A 16,998-nucleotide genomic window follows, 5' to 3' on the forward strand; every position below is an offset into this window, starting at 1 on the left:
AAAGACTGTTTTTTACAGCTCATGAGCAGGATGGGGAAACACGATCCTGCTCAGCAGCTTTTCGGGACAAGCTCTCTTCAGCTCCACGGGAAATCCCAGAGACGGTCATTGCTTGTGCAGGTGGCTGCCCGCCCTGAGAGCTGCTGGCTGATTCCAGCGCCCAGGGGACTCGCTGGAACGGATCCAATACCACCTGAAGATGCTCAACATCTTGCGCGTCCAGATAATTTGTAGAAAGTGAGGTATCTCCTATCATGGTAGCAGTGCCCTCCTCCGGGACTTACCTGGTGGCCCTGCCGGGCCTCTCTCACCGGGTTGTCCCTTCTCTCCTTTTGGCCCTGGTGGTCCTGGAAGACCAGTTGGTCCAACTGGGCCTGGAGGACCAACCTGTCCTGGCAGCCCTAGAAACATTCAGAAGGGAAATCAGCTGGAGGTCAGGACACTGCTGAGGTCAGAAGGTCTTTAGCAACCCAGAAACCAGAGAAAGACTCAAAGATGCAAGGGGGAAAAACGCAGCTTTGCACAGACAGGGTGGTACAGGTGGCAAGAGCTGGCTGACACGTAGGGCAGAAAAGCCAGGCTGGACCTTGCTTCTCTTCTTCCTCCAGTCTTTAAAGAAACAGGCATGTCCCCATGCACAAGGCCCACCCCAAAAAGCAGGATGTGTGCCTCCAGCTGGGATGTGCTGGTCAAAGCTAAATGGAGCCCACACCGTGCCCTTGCCAAGGTCTGAATGGCTCTGGGCAGATCTGGCTGGTCCCTCAAGCACTCCTTTGCTAGCTCTGTCCAGACACGCGTGTCAGCTCCATGGCAGTCCCAGTGTACCAAAATACACAAGATACATTTGCAAAAGTAAATCACACCCTGGCTCCCAATTGCTCTGGCTGATCTATACATACCACCCAGAGGTTCTGCATCGAAGATGTTTCCCTGTTTTCTCCTGTTTTCATTCATCTAACAAGTACACCATGCTGTGCACAAGCATTTTTCATCTCAAACTGAAATTCATGCACCCACACTTTCGAAGTAACTAGACGTTACTAATTTATATCAATGAATCGGGTGCTGAGCAAACCCATCTGGAAACACTGGTCACACAACAATTACAGCCCAGCAGGATGCTTCTTGGCAAGTCCACTCAGACCCCAAGTAAGCCTACAAAAGCTGCAGGCAGCGTCTGTAATCTGAAAGTGACTATTTCTGATGACATTAAATACAATCTTAATGTGTTTTTTCTTTAGACTACCAAAACAATAACAACACTTGGAATTTTATAGCGTTTTCAGAAAAACACTGTGCGTCTTTGGCTCACAAAAGTAGTAGCTGCTTTGGAAAGATACACTTAAATACTGTGCAATCAGTGAAGCCTTTAATACCTTAGAGAGGTGGATGAGTTAGTCTGTCTACTCAGATTAAGTGGTTAACGGTTACAATAAAGGCATTAACTGTCGGAGCCAAGAGAGTCAGAGGTTCCTGGTTTCTGGGCTACCAAAGGGCTTTGAGTATTTGAAAGCAGTGGCTACAAAGCCAGAGGAAGATGAGTCCAACATTCAGTGCACTCAGCTTTCACATTTTAGTCTGTATATTATACACAACCATAACTGAGCAGAGCGCAAGTTAAGTTTTGATAAACTCTTAAGCAGTGTCCTTCCCCTTCCCTGGTCTCAGAAGAGGCACTGGACCGTCCAAGAGTAGTGCCAGGAGAACCTGCTGCGTGTAGGGGGTGGAGAGGATTGGATAGGAATAGAGGGAGAGAAGGGAAAAAGGGAACAAGCTGGCCAGCTAACACCTCCACAGCTGGTACCAAAGGGAACAGGGCTACATAATAAAAACCAAGGCTCACAGGATTTGCAGCTCCTACATTTGGACCCGGTTCCCATTCTAGGTGTGGGACAGCCCACCTGGGGCACAAAACCTTGTCCCCTCAGACATTCATCCAAACTCTCTGCATTTCTTAGAACAAAGCGATAATCCCCCTTGAAGGTCTCCCCTTCCCGTCTTCTTTTTTTGCCGTTCTGGAGAGATGTCCAAATTATTTTGTCTTACAAAAATGAACTCTATCCATCTCTAATCCATGGTGAAGCTGGGCAGACTGGAAAAATGAGATTTTTCAAAGGCTTTGTGTGGGAGTGCGTGCCTGTGCTTTTGTTTTATTCAGTCACCAATAAAGATCTGATTTAACTTGAGTACTGAACAAGGCATTAAGGTAAGGTTTTAATTCAGATCCACTTCCTTACCCATGGGACACAAACTGCAGGCTTGTCTGTGAATAGAGGGGGCTCCTTTGATGGGTCTCACCTGCCAGTGGATGCTGTACTCGGCAAGCTCAGGCAGATCATCAGGAGCCCATTTAGGAGAGCAAGAGCATTCCTTCACAGCTTCTCCCCCCTCCCAAAAAACCCCAACACACCTCAAACTGTATTGCAGCAAATCCTTTCCAGCACCGAGGGAAGAACAGCAGAAACGCTGTTTTGCAAACACAACACACCGTGCTGCGGAGTGGGGGTCAAAACATTTCCTCGCTTGTCTAAATCAGCCTCCATCCTTCAGCTCAACCTTTATAACTCAATCCTGCGAACTTCTGCCGGCCAAGAGCAATCAGTTGCTGCGAGCATCCTCAATCACGCTGCGGCGGTGGAGCTTTAAAGAAACTGGCACTTACTTCCCTGAAGGTGGAAAGCGCTAAAGGAAAGACTAGGAGAAGCAGCACTGAGTAATGTGTCAGGCAAATGCTCATACTGGTGACAAATGGTGTTACCAGCATAAAAGAGACAAGTGCAAAAAGGAGAAGAAAGAGGGAAGGATTCAGGGAAAAAGGGGGAGGGAAATGAATAGGCCAAATCTTCAGCTGGCATAAATCAGCTCTGCTGCAGTGGCATTGCTTTCAGAGCTGAAGCCCACGGCGAGTATTTATCCTCCAAAAACACGAAAGAAAAAGCCATGGGGAAAAATAAAAATGAAAAAAAAAGGCAGAGGGTGAATATTCTACTGCTGGAGACCAAATCAGATGTGCAGAGACCTGGGTTTTCTTCCTGGCCCTGTCATTAACCTGTCATCAACACACCATCTGTTCCCCTTCCTCCCCCAAGGTTTTCTCTGTACAGGAGCAGGGTATCTCTGTTCGTATGGAGCTTGGCAAAACAATGCCCAGACACCACCAACAGCAACGAGATAATAACGGTGTTTTCTGCCATCACTCAGCACGTGCCCTGCTCGCTCGAGCCCCGTGTCCTCCAGTGAACCGCCTCTCCATCGGGCAGTGCTTTCTGTCCTTTGGGTGCTGGGGGAACAGAACGTCTCAAAAGACGATAAAGCTGGCATTTTGCCTCTCTAACCAGAGCAGCCCATGATCAGGTAAAACCCAAAGAAGAAACCCAGCCTCTCTGTAGCTGTGAGGCTCCGAATCACTGAGGACTCCTGGCCACAGGACCCTTCTGCTTTGTGGGACGTATCACGTACAGGACTGGGCATAGCAACATCCTTTGAAAGAGGAAATACTAGAAACCACTGACTTACCCTGTGGTATCAGCTGCTCCTCTGCACCTCTGTGTCCTTTAGGCTCTAGTTAAGAGGGTTAGGGTGGGAAAAAAACAAAAGAAAAAAAAAAAGGGAAAAGATATGAAAAATTAGGTCTCCTGCTGCCAGCTGGCTCAGTCAGAGTATATATATTTTCTTAATACTCAGTAAAATGTATCCTGTTGATTAACAAGCTGATCAGAAAGGCCAGCGGAGCAGCTGTCTCAACAGCTCTGATTGCTTTTAAATGATTGTCTGTTCTCAGCCCTGTCACTCACAGAAGAAATAACTCCCCTAATAAACAGTAGCAAGTTTTCCTGGACTTCAGCCTGGAGAGGTGTCAGCCAACCCAGAGCTATAAGGCCATCCAGAAACACTCCCATCATTCAAAGCATCTAGTCCGTATCGACCACCTTTGCGTTAGGCACCAACATTCTGCCCTTAGTCCATCTGCCTGAGAAACTTGGTGGCACACAAGCTAGGAGTTGGAGAGCTGGATTTGCTTTGGCTGAAAAACAAGAAGCAGGGCAAAGGAGGCAGTATTTCACAAAAAACTCTGGGGAAGGGGACGGGAGGGACAGAGGCTTTGCCTTCCACAATCCCAAACCACACAGGACGCTCAGGTTTGACTTCCAGCTACTCTAATATCACGCTGACTGAAAGATCTCCTGAGGTCTGCAATCTCTGTAAGTGAACCCAGCGCCAGCTTTGAGCAACAAGGTGTTGAAATCATGCAAAACAGGCAATCCCCCACCACCCTAAACCAACGCCATGAAATTCCCTACATTTCACCAAAATCCACACTGTGTTTCTTTGGCTGGCTTTGAATTGTAGGTAGAAACCGGTGTGGGCAGGGAAGGAAGCCAAATGTGGGCTCAGATCCATGAAACATCCCGACAGCTCCTTAGCAAAGCAAGCATCTGAAGCCCACAGCGCTCAGGCAGGGGCTCAAGCAGGCAATCCCGTGTCAATAAGCGACTTCACTGGTTACTTCCAACTGCTGAAAGCGCTGCCCTGCCCTGAAACGGCCCAGTGCATGCCTGATTCCCAGTTACCATGCTAGACTCGTTATTCCCCACTAGGCCAGAAAAACACAGGGTAGCAGCGAGCAAGGACCACAGGTGGCAGCACGTAGGCAGGGCTGCAACACGTGCAGCCGGCTTGTGCCCAGCCTGCAAGTCTGGCTGAAAAGACAGACTCGCACAGAGCGCGGACATCACCGTCTTCTGGAGGTGATCACTAGCTACCTCCTGGATTTACTGCAGGGCTGGAGGGTGCTGAGACTGGACCCTGGAGCCAGCCTGATGCAAGTGCACAGGAGATCCGACCTGGTTTGCGTTACTGCCTGGGCAAGTGGCACTCCCTGCTCCTTGCTGAGCAAGAGGAGATTATCCTGTATACAGAGCCTCCAAGAGGAGAAGACTTCGAGTAGAAGGGACAGAGGTTTTTTGCTGGATTGACTTTAGTACAATGAAGTGCAGGTGCAGAGATACTGCGACAGCAAAAATAAATGACAGGGAGAAGGCAGAACGAGCATATCATGGACACTGGAGGAAACTGCTTTAATTCAGTTCCTGGCAGCCATCACTGTGGTTCTGAAAATACTTTGCAGAACATATTGTCAGCGAACCTCCCTCCATGTTGTGGCATTCTGTCAAATTACAAACATGGACGACATCTGGTCTACGTTGGTTACTCCAAGGCCGCTGCAGTCCTGAAGGGCTGCCATAACAAACTGCTCGGACCGAAAAAAAAAAAAATAAAAAGGGAAAGAAAAAAAGGAGATAAGGCAAAGTAGGCCCTATAGAGGATAACGAATTAAAGAATTGCTCTGGGAGCAAGCAAAGCAACTGACAGACAGGGCTTTGGAAGCAGAGTGGGAATCTTGAAATGAGAATGCCAAGGTCAAGGAAATTCAATGCGCAGGGAACTGTCTAGCCAAGTGGGCTCAGAGGGAGATTTTCTTGTAAGTGTGGTTTTTTTTCACGCCACAAGAGGGATCATAAAACAGCCCATTGTGTTTATGGTAAATTTAAAAAATATAATGCAGGCTGCAACTGATGTTGCTATTCATGGGAAAGTTTCTCCTCCTAATAAAACCAAGAATTATCCCTACACCCCCGTCCTCCACCTCCCCGCACCGCTCCCAGACAGGGAAACACGGCATTCGGTGCTCAGCAGGTGAGTATGAATTGTCCCCCTGTGATCCTGATGGCTCTCTGGAGTTTCCTCAGGAATGTTTCAATCTAGCCAGGCCTCAAAATCCACAGTCTTTGGATTTAAAACATGTACACTGAAATACACAGGCAGGCACAGTGGCCCTACTGAGGTTAGCAGAAATCTAACTTAGCTGAGACCAGAATTCAGCTCTCAGGAGATGCTTGTGCCAACAGAAATCGAGGCCAGCAATGGGCCATTAAGGCTTGCAAGTAAGTTTCTGAGCTTAGCCACCTTCTTCTAGGAACATGCCTGCTCTGTGTTGGTTTAACTCAAGGAGGAGCAGAGACATGGAGAGAAAAGCTGAAAGTCCCTCTTTTTGCAAAGGGGTGACCCTCTTCCCTGCACGGGCAGTGGGAAGGGGCCCTGAGGACACTGAGCCTGGCTTACTGCAGCTAAAAGGATGGTTTGAGATGGGATCAGAGCAGACTGAATTCATTCCTCATCCATGAGTCCACATGGGCGTTGGTGTGCAACCATCACTGCATCCACAGCTCAGCAGAGAGGGAGGGACAAGAGGCAGCATTAAACCTTTAGGCTGAACAGCCCCTGGTTTGGAGGAATCCTGTCTCCAGAGCTAAAAATGCTGATCCTGACCCTAAAAGAGAGGCTGAAAGCTCTAAAAACGCCTCTCTGCAGGGTAGTTTTCCTGCTGAGCACAATCCCACCTTGCAGTGAGCACCTGCAAAAACCAAAGCGATGGTGGCCCTGCTGAGGGTGCAAAGCCGCGGAGCCACTCGTGCCAGCGAGGCTGCCTGCCCTGCGCTCATCACGCAGCACCATGCCGCCGGAGCGCGGCCGCTCCCATCGACGGCTCCCTGCTGGATCACGCACACGGCAGCAAACATGCCCACAAAAAATGAGAGGAACTGCCCCCCTGAAAATCTTAAACCTCTTCTCTTACAGAGCAGAGGGAAGGTGCTGCCAGTGTTTCCCCCCAACCCCTCTCTCCCCTGCAGCTTCCAGTACTACAGCAGACCGGCACAGCCTCCTTTTTTGGTTACCCTAGAGGAATCGTGTATGTAGGGTGGGCAGCTCAGGCTTACCAACAGATCCCACTGTTTTTCTTCTCAGGACAGTCCCAGGATTCAGCAGGGGAAAGGCATCTGGTAGCAAATCATCGTACCACGTGGCTGTCGTCCCAGTGATTGGCAGGTTGTTTTCCAAGGGTGGGCTTCGCTCCGCAGCCTCAAGCAGAAGGATCTAGACAGGGGACATGGAGAAGGCGAACAAGGTCAGCGGGACAGTTTCACGCATGGTCTCAATCCTGAAGAGGCCTTGGAACTCCTCTCCTTGCCAGCAGGAGCTGTGAATAACTCTGCATCACAGACTGCAGGGTTTTGGTGTTAAAGCTCTGTTGGTTTTCTGGGAAGTGGCAGTAATCAGTGTAGGAAGCTGCTGTGTTAAGATGCAAGAGGGTCCCACATATGTCCTCCTTGGAGGGGGCTTCACTGCTTCCAGAGAAACTCAGCCTCACATGGGATTGTCTCCCTCACAAGAAGCATGGAACCAGGGACTAGAGCTGGCGTTAGGGCACACAGCACTTCACTGCTAGGTTACGTGTTCAAATCCAGAGTCCTAAGGTCGGAAATTACCGAGAGCTGGTACCAGGGGAAGAGCTGTACCCTGGATGCCCAGGGTAGCAAACTGAGGTGCCTCAGGACAAGGACTGGTTGCAAGTCAAAGCACAAATGCTGACCAAATTAAAGATGATGGAGAATATGAAGCCTTTAAAGAGCTGAAATGCTTTAATTTTGGAGCGAATAAAAACAGGCAGGCAATTTCCTCAAAAAGCTCTATTTAGAAGTAACAGGATATTACTAAAACTCACAACTGTTTCTATACCTTGTAAACACATCACCGTCAAATAAACCCACATCCCAATGTGCATCCCTGAGCTATCTGGGCCATTTCCAACTGAAGCTCCTCAGCAAAGTGACCCCGTTTTCCCTTATGAATTAGACTGCTGCTCATCAGCCCGCGCTCCCCTGGCCACCGACGGCCCACAGGAAACTGGACGTTGACCTGTAACATGGCTGCAAGAAAACTGAATGCCCACAAGAAGCAGAGGGCTGTAGGACCCCCATGGACTCTGCCCACTGACAAACACCATTAAAGTGAAGCCCAGGGGAACACTCATTGCACTTCGAAATCAACATTTTAAATGAAAACGTCCACAAAATTAGGATTTAAAAAATAACAATAATAATCCTATTTTAGTCTAAATGTTTCATCCCCCTGCCTTTCCAGCCACTAAGCAAGGGCGGCATCACAACGTAGCGTACAGATTTCTTTTGACAAGCCTAACCCATGGGGAGCACTGACCCGGCGTGCCAAGCCCACGTGCTCTGCTGCGAACGGATTCCACCCCAGCAGCACGACAGAAGCTGAAGAGAGGCCAAGGGCAGCACCCGCTTTCCCGGTGGGACAAGCCAAATGGACGGCAGCCCCCGCGTTAGCCATGCCCGGGATGCAGCAGCAACCCTGCCACTCACCTGGCTGCTGGGCAAAGTCACCTGCCCAGGATGGATGCAGGAGCAGGGCTGAGGTTTCCAGAACAAGAGTTTTGATCCAAGCATCCAGCATCTCCAGCAAAGTCTGCTTTCTAAGCACAAAGCTACACGGAAAAATTGTTCAAGGAGCGCAACACTGTGGTCTGTTACAGCACTGTCTTTTCCTGTTTGGAAACCGCCTAAGCAAATACTGATTTAGGGATAAGGGAAATAAAAGAGAATACAGCTCCAAGTTTCCACTAAATCCCTAGAAGTTTCAGCTTTTACATGCGGTGTTGTCTTTACATAATGAAGTCACACTGCAATTATAAATGAGAGTGACTTGGCTCCGCTTGTTTGCTTTTAACTTGCAATTATTACAAGGTTTATCACTTATTTATTGCAAAGCATGGCGAGAGCCAGGGTGCAGCAGTGCCAGAAATGATGAACTTCCTGCAGAATGTACTGGCCTGACAGGGGTGAATCAGAAACTAATTAAACTGGGAGCTGGGTTAAGTGCGAGGGAACTGAACCTCAGCTGTTGCAAACCAGCAAAATTCTTCCTTTATTGCAAGAATCTTTATTCATGGATTCAGAATCTTGCTTTCTGAGTAATAAGAAAGCAAAAAGGAATCAGGTCACAATGCTTTTGTTCAGCAGGCTTCTCTGATGCCAGGCAAGGAAGGAATCAGTTTTGTCTGTCTCTTGCAGTTCTGTGTTCCTACCTAATGATTTATTTGTCAGACTTTCAAGGAAATATGCTATCCCTTCAACAAACACTTAAGCACGTACCTTACCATAATTGTGCTTAATTCCCATTGACGTGGGACTCAAGTATGCACTGAAGACCTTTTCTGAATCACTTAATACTATTATATTATCCTCTTACTTCCCCAGCAAAACACCTGGACGTTGCCAAAGTGCACTCGGCAACAGAGGTAAAACTGAGCCTGGCGGTGGCACATTAGAGGGGCTACAGCCAGGGCAGGGTTAGGATGCTCCTGCTGTGGGGAAGGGACTGACAAGGGCTGTCTTGGACCGTATTCTGCCCCAGCCCAGCAGTGCTGCGGAACGAGGCGATCCTAAATCAATAGCAGCAACGGTCACAGACCAGCAAACTGCAGGGGTCTGGGGCCCTCCCGGGTGGCACGAGCGGCACTAGCACAGCTCTGCTGAAGGTTGCATCTGGAGTGGAACAGCTCCAAATCATTTTTATGGGTGATAATAAAAATGTGTTACCACATAATCAACAGAAAACAGTGGCAACTGTATCCTTTTCATTAAAACAACATGTTTTAAATGAGCGCTCTGCTGATAAACGCTGTAAAAGATTTAAAGGCATGCACAGAATAATCTAGTACGCTCTTTTATAAATTGACTATATGTGCTTAGCAGTCATTAAGGCTTGAACCATAGTAACAAGTTTATTTTCCCTGAGCGCAAAATGATAGAGGTCAGGAAGTCTCCAGACATGAAATTGCTGAGAAATTCTAGGTTTTATGATTAGAACTGAAGAAGTGCCCAAAAGAAATAAAGTCGAAAGAAGAGAGTGTCACATCTGTGAGATCCACAGAGCCAAACTAAAGAAGGAAAAGCACAAGGGATTCAGTCACATTCAAAATCTCAAACTACACACAGTGGATTCAAGGAGGAGTGCCCGCTCATAAGCTAGCACGCAGCACAAAGGGGGTCCTTACGTGTTATTGCAACAGCACTGGAGCCATTCATCTATTTTCTGTCACGTTCTGTTTTTCTTAAGGCTGCCATTGCTGTAGTCAAGGGACTTGCAGAGAATTCCCACTTTCATTAAACAAAAAAAGAAAGTTTCTAGCCCTCTGAGTAAACTGCTGGAAATTGATACCACAGAGGCTCACAGCCAGAAAGCAAATTAGCAAAATGTGCAGTGTATTAAAGTCTTGGTATTTTCTAGTCAATAAGGTTGAGGTAGAGAGAGGGCTAACACCAAGCGAAGAACGCGTGGTTTTGATTGGAAAACCTCATTGCAAGCAGTGGCCACCTCTGTTGCTATTATCACTTCCAAGGCAGAAGTTATGTTTCCATGAAGAATGGAGGCGGAAAACATCCTAATGCCACCATACCAATGAAATATGTCTTGATGCCGTGGGTAATGTTAGTCACCCAGCCAACCAGAGCAGGCACAGAGAATTAGCTGAAGGGCAGCGCTTGGAGTTGCTGCCAGTGGTGGCAGGAGGGCAGATCCCCACAGAAGATACGAAGGCCTTTCCTCCCCAGTTTGCGCTGGGTTGCACAAGGTAAATGATGGGCTCAACTCAGCAAAACACTCAGGCTTGTCTTTTTGCATGTATGGAAGAAAAAAGTCAAATCTGAGCCTAAATGGACACGCTGAACTGGAGCCTCTGGCAACAGAGGTCCCAGCGGCATGAGGGCTTGTCTCTGGTTTCCAGACCCCACCTTTCTGACCCAGTTCAGCTGCGTCTGGGAGCTGGAAAGAACCGAAATGGGGCCGCATCTCTGCCAACACTGCAGCAGGAGACGGGCCCGACGTAGGAGGCGGCGTGCGAACGCGACGGGAATGCAGGAGGGATGACGCACGGCGCTGGCCAAGGAGCTCGCGGGCCAGCGCCAGCGGCAGAGGTTATTGCCTGCAGAACTCACCCCCGGGCCTTCCCAGTCCCGCGGAGCCGCCGGGCTCACCTCTGTACAGGATCTGGCGCTTGCTCTTCTCCCGTGGCTCAAAGCCTGGCTCTCCACTGTGGGGCCCGCTCACGCACAGGGCCCTCAGCAGGGACATTAGTGTTATGTGCCTGAAGCTCAGGCCCAGCTTACTCAACCCACCTCCCCCCCTTTTCTAATTGCCAGCATAAACTTTCTGAACTTCAGACACATACCACATTTCTTGCGTCAGATCAAAAGCGCAGGCCAGGGACAATGGAAAGGGGAGGAAGGTTTTCATCTTCTTGAGATGTCCAGTGTCAGAGGACTTTTTTTGGCTTGTAGTGGCTTTCAAGAACCCTATTTGGGTTGTTCCCACACATCAAAAGAAGATTTCACAAACACAGCCTCCTCCCATCATCTGTCCTCTGCTCACATTCCTGATGTCCTGTAACTAGTAGGTGCTAGAAACAAGGAAAGAACAGCCGGGCTTCCAAAGATTTCAAAATTGATACCACAGGGCTCGGAATGCTTTTTCTTTGGATAAAAATCCATGGAAATGCAGGGGGAATCATTTGACATAATCCAGATGGATATTATTAATTAATAAACAGAGGATATTTGGTCTCTTGAAGCACTGGCGGAATTAACTCCCCTCCATCCCTCTGTAAAGAGGAGGGAACAAAACTGCATGAATCCAGCTCATGAGCTAAAAATTCCAGTGTAAAATAAGATTCCCTTGATCTTGTAAAGACACAAGCTGATTAATAATGGTAATTGCATAACTTGTTGGACATATCTTTCTTTATAGCAAATTATTTGGCAATATATAGAAATTTTTTTAACCATTCATCAAGACACAGAGCTAAAGAGGGAGTTTTACAAAATATGATGGAGAATGGTATCTCTCTTGTAGCAATATGAAACCTGTGAACACAAGGCTCCAACACAGATGCAACTGCTTGGTTTCAAAAGCCAAAAGACATTCAGTAAGCGTCCGCTGAACTCTGAAGAACCAGGTGCCCAGAGAGAACCTGGGTGACTTCATCCTTATTACATCTTAGAGGCTTTGGCCAAAGGGGACAAGACAATTAGTGCATGGAGGAATTTTCATTATACTGATAAATTATGTGGGGAACAATAGCTGATGTCATTGTAGTGACCCAATGTAGACCAAAAGGCAAGGTTTATGTCATCAGCTATTGCACAGAAGACAGAAATGCAGACTGAAGGCTTCCGCCAACCCACAGGTAGTGCAGCTCCTGCTCTTTCTGCAAAGGTATTTGGGGTTTTGTACAGTTTTACAGGATTTCCAAAAAAGAGGATGCAAAAAGTGCCTGTTTCATCAGCAGGTATCTTCTGGAAGGGAATCAGAGCAGAGAAGACACAAAAGCATGGGCTAGCCTACTAGTTTAGACGAAACGCAGGTGATGTTCAGCAGATCATCAGAACATCAAGGCTTTGCTTGAGAGCAGCAGCGAGGGAAGGACTGGCAGTGGTCCTACTGGGTCACCGCACTCTGCGGCACCTGGGGAGCTTCTCTGATACTGCTACACACCGGAGACTTAACTTCTGCTGCTGCGAGCCCATACGGCTGCCACCGCTGGCACCCTGCAGCGTTAGAGCCACGGGAAGAAGCTAGATGTGGAAAGGATCCAGCAATCCTCCAGTGCCGTGCTAAGAGCTCATTGCAGAGCGAAGTACACAAAGGAGCTCAGAGTGAAACTGGATCCTCACCATCACTTTAAAACACCTGATAAAAATACATCAGAGCTATAACCTTCCACCCTCAAAACCGCATCATTCTTTTCTGCCCAATTTATTGCTTGTCACCTGCTGGGGACGTAGCAGTGCTACGGATGTGGAGTCAGGCCAGCCTGAGATGAACTCAGTCTTGACAAAGTGGCACCTGTTCTCAGCAATGGCTTTGAGACCAGCTCTCTGCTCCTCACCATGCAAGGAGCCCTCGACTCTGGCTGAGAGATTCACATCGGCGAGCTCAAATAGGCCGAGATGCCTTGTGTGCTCTGCTCCTCCACTGGGCTCTAACGAAAAGCTGCAAAAAGAGAGCGACACAACTGGAAAAGACAAGGGGCTTGGTCCTTTCCCGGCTCGCCTTGGTGCAAGCTGAAAACAAGGACCCAAAGTCACTTTTCTCTTCTGATCATACTTGCCTTATGAAGCTTCATGAGAATTTCTGATTGAGAATCAAGTGGAAGTTCGCGCGTTTGGGCACGGGATTGTCGAAGGATCCGAACACTTACAGCCCTTAGGCTCCTCAGGCACCTCCCTTGCTGCAAACTGCTTTGGTGGGTTTGGTCCACAAAAGTATTTCTCCTTAAAAAACAAAGCTTGTAAACAACGTTCCCAGGTATTAAACACACTAAAAGCATTTCCTCAGGCAGACACTGGATTTGCTTGGCAAATTAAGTTCCATGTCACAGGAAAAGAGAATTTTTCAAAGTTATTTTATGAAAATACTAAATCTATTTGACTAAAAATGCCAAACTTGTAACTAAAAGACTGTGGGAGGGGGTGGTGGAGGAGGAGGTCTTTAAAATCTTTTTGTGGTTCTGGCAAACGATTTACAACATTGGCCAAATGCATGGAACAGACTTAGGGGGCAGATTGCTCCTTCAATCCAACAGCGACAAGAAATAAGATCCAACAATTACTAGACTCGAGAACGGAAGGATTTTAACTGGCATTCTGAAAGACAAAGCATGCCCAAATGAGAGAAAGGCCAGTACCCAAACTGCCTCAAGTATCCTAATCCTAATCATAATCATGATTATTGCTGATTAGAAAAAGGCCAATGAGACAGATGCAAAGTTCAGATATGAACATGGAGACAAAATTCGGTTTGCCCACCCAGCTTTGGTGCCTGGCTCCCCCTTGTAAAAATCAGGTAGGAAGTTGCATTTTATTCTTAGGGACATTTGTTACATTAACTGACATACAGAAAGTCAGCGTTAAATTAAAAATTCTCCAGGGATGGATTGAAGTTTGTTATTGCTACTAGAAACCAGGCAGCTATTATACAGCTACCTGTGAAACAGCCCAAGTACTCCTTAAACTCAATGCATTACTGGTGCTGGAGAAGCAGATTCTGTAGAGAGTTGTTAGGACACCTCAGAGGTTAGGTAAGTCACCGTCCTGTTCAGAACAGAAACAAAGTAAGTATCGGCTAGCAGCAATCACATACACAACATGGAAAATCCGTGAAAGTCCTTGAAATATCAAGCAACTGCTAACATCCACTCCATAGGACCAGCAGCAGCCTCACAGCCAAGCAACTGGGGCTTCCCTCCCAATCTCACAGCCATGTCACAGTACCATGAAATATTGTCTATTTTCCCAATATTTCTCCACTACAGCAGGAAACTGTTTTATTATCAGAAAAAGAAAAGACAAACCCCATTAAAAAAATCCCAGACAGCTGCCAGTATTTCATGTAGCTGCTGGAAGAAGGGGGAGATACAGAAACATTTCATACGATTACATTAAAACTCCAAGTAACGGTGCTTCATAATCAAAAGACACAAGGTAGTGAAGGTGCTGTGGGGTAATCCTTTCTACATAAACGGGGTGATTTCATATAAATAACAATGTATTGATCGAACTCTGTGCCCAGTACAAAGATTTTCTTCAGAACCTTTCTTCTGCATGGGGAATCACATTACAAGGACTGTTTCCATGCAAAAAATATGCATGTCATTTATCAATCACACAATGAATCAATCAGACACCAGATATGTAACGTTATCTCCCTGCATTAAAGCTGCGAGTGAAATGCCACGAACTTCTCCAAAGCGGTGTCAGGAGATAAGACTGGGTTATATCAACTCAGATCAAATGCTGCACTTAAGCTGCAACCAAAAGCTGGGATTAATATCACACTGCCTGTAGCTCTGTGGTGGAGTTTATTAAAAGAAACTGGGCAAATAAAATGAGCAGAAATTTTTATGCAGCTGCCTGCTTTCCTGCTAGCACTGCCTGCCGTGGGCAGCTGCTGCTCTCTCCTGACACTGCAGCTCTTGAGCTTCAGTGGAGTCTGGCTGGGCTTAGTCCTGTGACACAGGAGGGCAGCATTAGACTCAGGAAATTCAGACAGGAAGGGCTGTCCGCTCTTCCCACTAAGGAGAAACCTTTCATATGAAATAACAGTGGGTCTCATTCTGCCCTCCCACCAATGAGGGTCCCTGCAGGGTCAGGGGTGCTGCAGTGACGCCAAGTAAGATGTCATGGGAGAGAAGTAAGGTCTGGCATGTTGGGGCTCGGGACAGTTTTCTATCCGGCCTGCACACTTTCTTGTCCTTGAGCCCAGGGTCACCACACCATCTTCCCTAACACAGATTCCCATGGCCTGTAGATTTAAGCTCAACACCATCAATCAAGCTTTCCAGCCTCTGGCACCCAAATGGGTCTGGTATCAAGCCAACTCCATCCTGGGGAGACGACAGGGTAACTCGAAACAGGGGAGATAGGGGTGGAAACTGATTCCATCTCCCTTTACCTCCTTTCCTGCAGAAACATCTCCTACCACCACAGGGACAACCTAGAGCAGTGTCAAGGAAAGCATAAGACACGTAAAGAGTTTGTTCTGCTGCACAGTTCAGCCATGTCTCAGAGCCCCTCTCCTCTCCAAGGGCTATATAAGCACTGGTCCCCAATGAGTCATTTTTCATTCCGTTTGCTCTGTGTTTGTTCTTGCTTCTCGCTTTCTGATCCAACTCTTGTATTACAAAAATCAGAGGGTTACTTTTATTGCCTCATTTGGACTCTGGTCTTACAAGTTGGATGAATCAACTCATCCTTCTAACAAGAAAGATGAGACCACTTTGGTTATATCCTCATTTTTTAGGGGGAAAGCTACAAAAGCCTGCAGAAGAGGAATGGGGAAAGAGGAAACTACAGTCTTGTAGCCTCTTCTTCCACAACTGAGTTTAAGTTTCTTTAACTTGCCCTTCACAGCCACTGGGGGACAAACATGCATTTCACACGTCCTCACATATAACCAAGAAAGGCTCTTGGCTCCTTGTCCCCATTGCAGAGGTGTGAGAAAGATACTGTTTTGCACTCGTCCCTAACCTACCCTAATAAAGCAAAATTTCTCACCCAGCACTGACCTGCCCCAGTCCATAGTGCCTTCAGAAGTAGCTTTCCACACATTTGCTCTCACCCTTTTGGGCCTTGCAGTATTGACAACAAGTCTATGCACGCTCCACATGCCTCAAAGCCCTTACCCAGGAGGTGCCAACGGCCTGACGTGCGTGAAGCTGAGATGGCTGATCCTACCCATTGGCATTCCCTGAGCTCACCAGGGTTGTGCTGGGCTGAAGTTCCAAAGAGCAAAACCAGCAAAGCTCCTCAACTTCAGCTGTCTCCAGAAGGAGCAGGACTGTGGCAGGAAAATCCATCTGTGCTCACAGGAAGGATGAACTTCTACATCTGCCTTTGCAGAACAGGACAGCAAAAACCCGGGGGGGATCAATCTCCAACACTGGCCCATCCCATCACTCCTGTCTTCCTCTGAACAGCTTTGGGCTGTCGTGGTGAAATGAAACAATACAAGATGACAGTTTGGAGACCCGACAGACAACTTCACATCCAGATGATCCAGCAAAATGGGGTTGTTTCTCCAAAATCCAGAGCAGGAATGCAGACAACACTGAACAAATGCAAACACCTTTTTAATGGTGCTGGCTATTATTGAATAACAACAACTGAGGTCATTACATTGCTACACAGATCAAACTGAACTTAAATTAACCTTGAAAAAAGGGTGAATCAGCACATTTCTCTTGTCTGAAGTACCAGCATTCGTGTTACATTGCTTCACTCTCCATTTAATTGCTACAGTCAATTTTCGCACAGCACCCACAGCTTTTCAAACACAGTAGGAGCCAAAAGATTGATACTGACACTGCTGGGCTGGGCTGCAGAAGGCATCCTGGCAGAGACACAGTCTTTGGTACTTCACAATAGCAAGAAATAACTCATTTCCCTGCGTGAAAGTAAGCCCTTTGATAAGCTTTGCTCCCAACTTGGGTCTGCGGGAGCACGGGACAGTCAGAATGAAACATCAGCAACAACACAAACTACCTCACAGCAGCACTAAAACAGAGACGCGATGCAC

General features: G+C 47.5%; 1 protein-coding gene across 3 annotated transcripts in view; it reads right to left on the reverse strand.

The window, feature by feature from the left end:
* Positions 1-16,998, reverse strand: part of COL26A1 (collagen type XXVI alpha 1 chain) — a 175,351-nt gene that overhangs the window by 21,491 nt on the left and 136,862 nt on the right. For all 3 annotated transcript variants that reach the window (XM_086475294.1, XM_086475293.1, XM_086475292.1), the window contains 3 exons: positions 6,780-6,936; positions 3,517-3,561; positions 285-401 (listed from right to left, as the gene is read on the reverse strand). In XM_086475294.1, the coding sequence (XP_086331420.1) occupies positions 285-401; positions 3,517-3,561; positions 6,780-6,936 (319 nt within the window). The remainder of the gene's footprint in view (positions 1-284; positions 402-3,516; positions 3,562-6,779; positions 6,937-16,998) is intronic.

Source organism: Leptosomus discolor, chromosome 18, assembly GCF_034619465.1.
Source record: "Leptosomus discolor isolate bLepDis1 chromosome 18, bLepDis1.hap2, whole genome shotgun sequence".
NCBI lineage: Eukaryota > Metazoa > Chordata > Aves > Leptosomiformes > Leptosomidae > Leptosomus > Leptosomus discolor.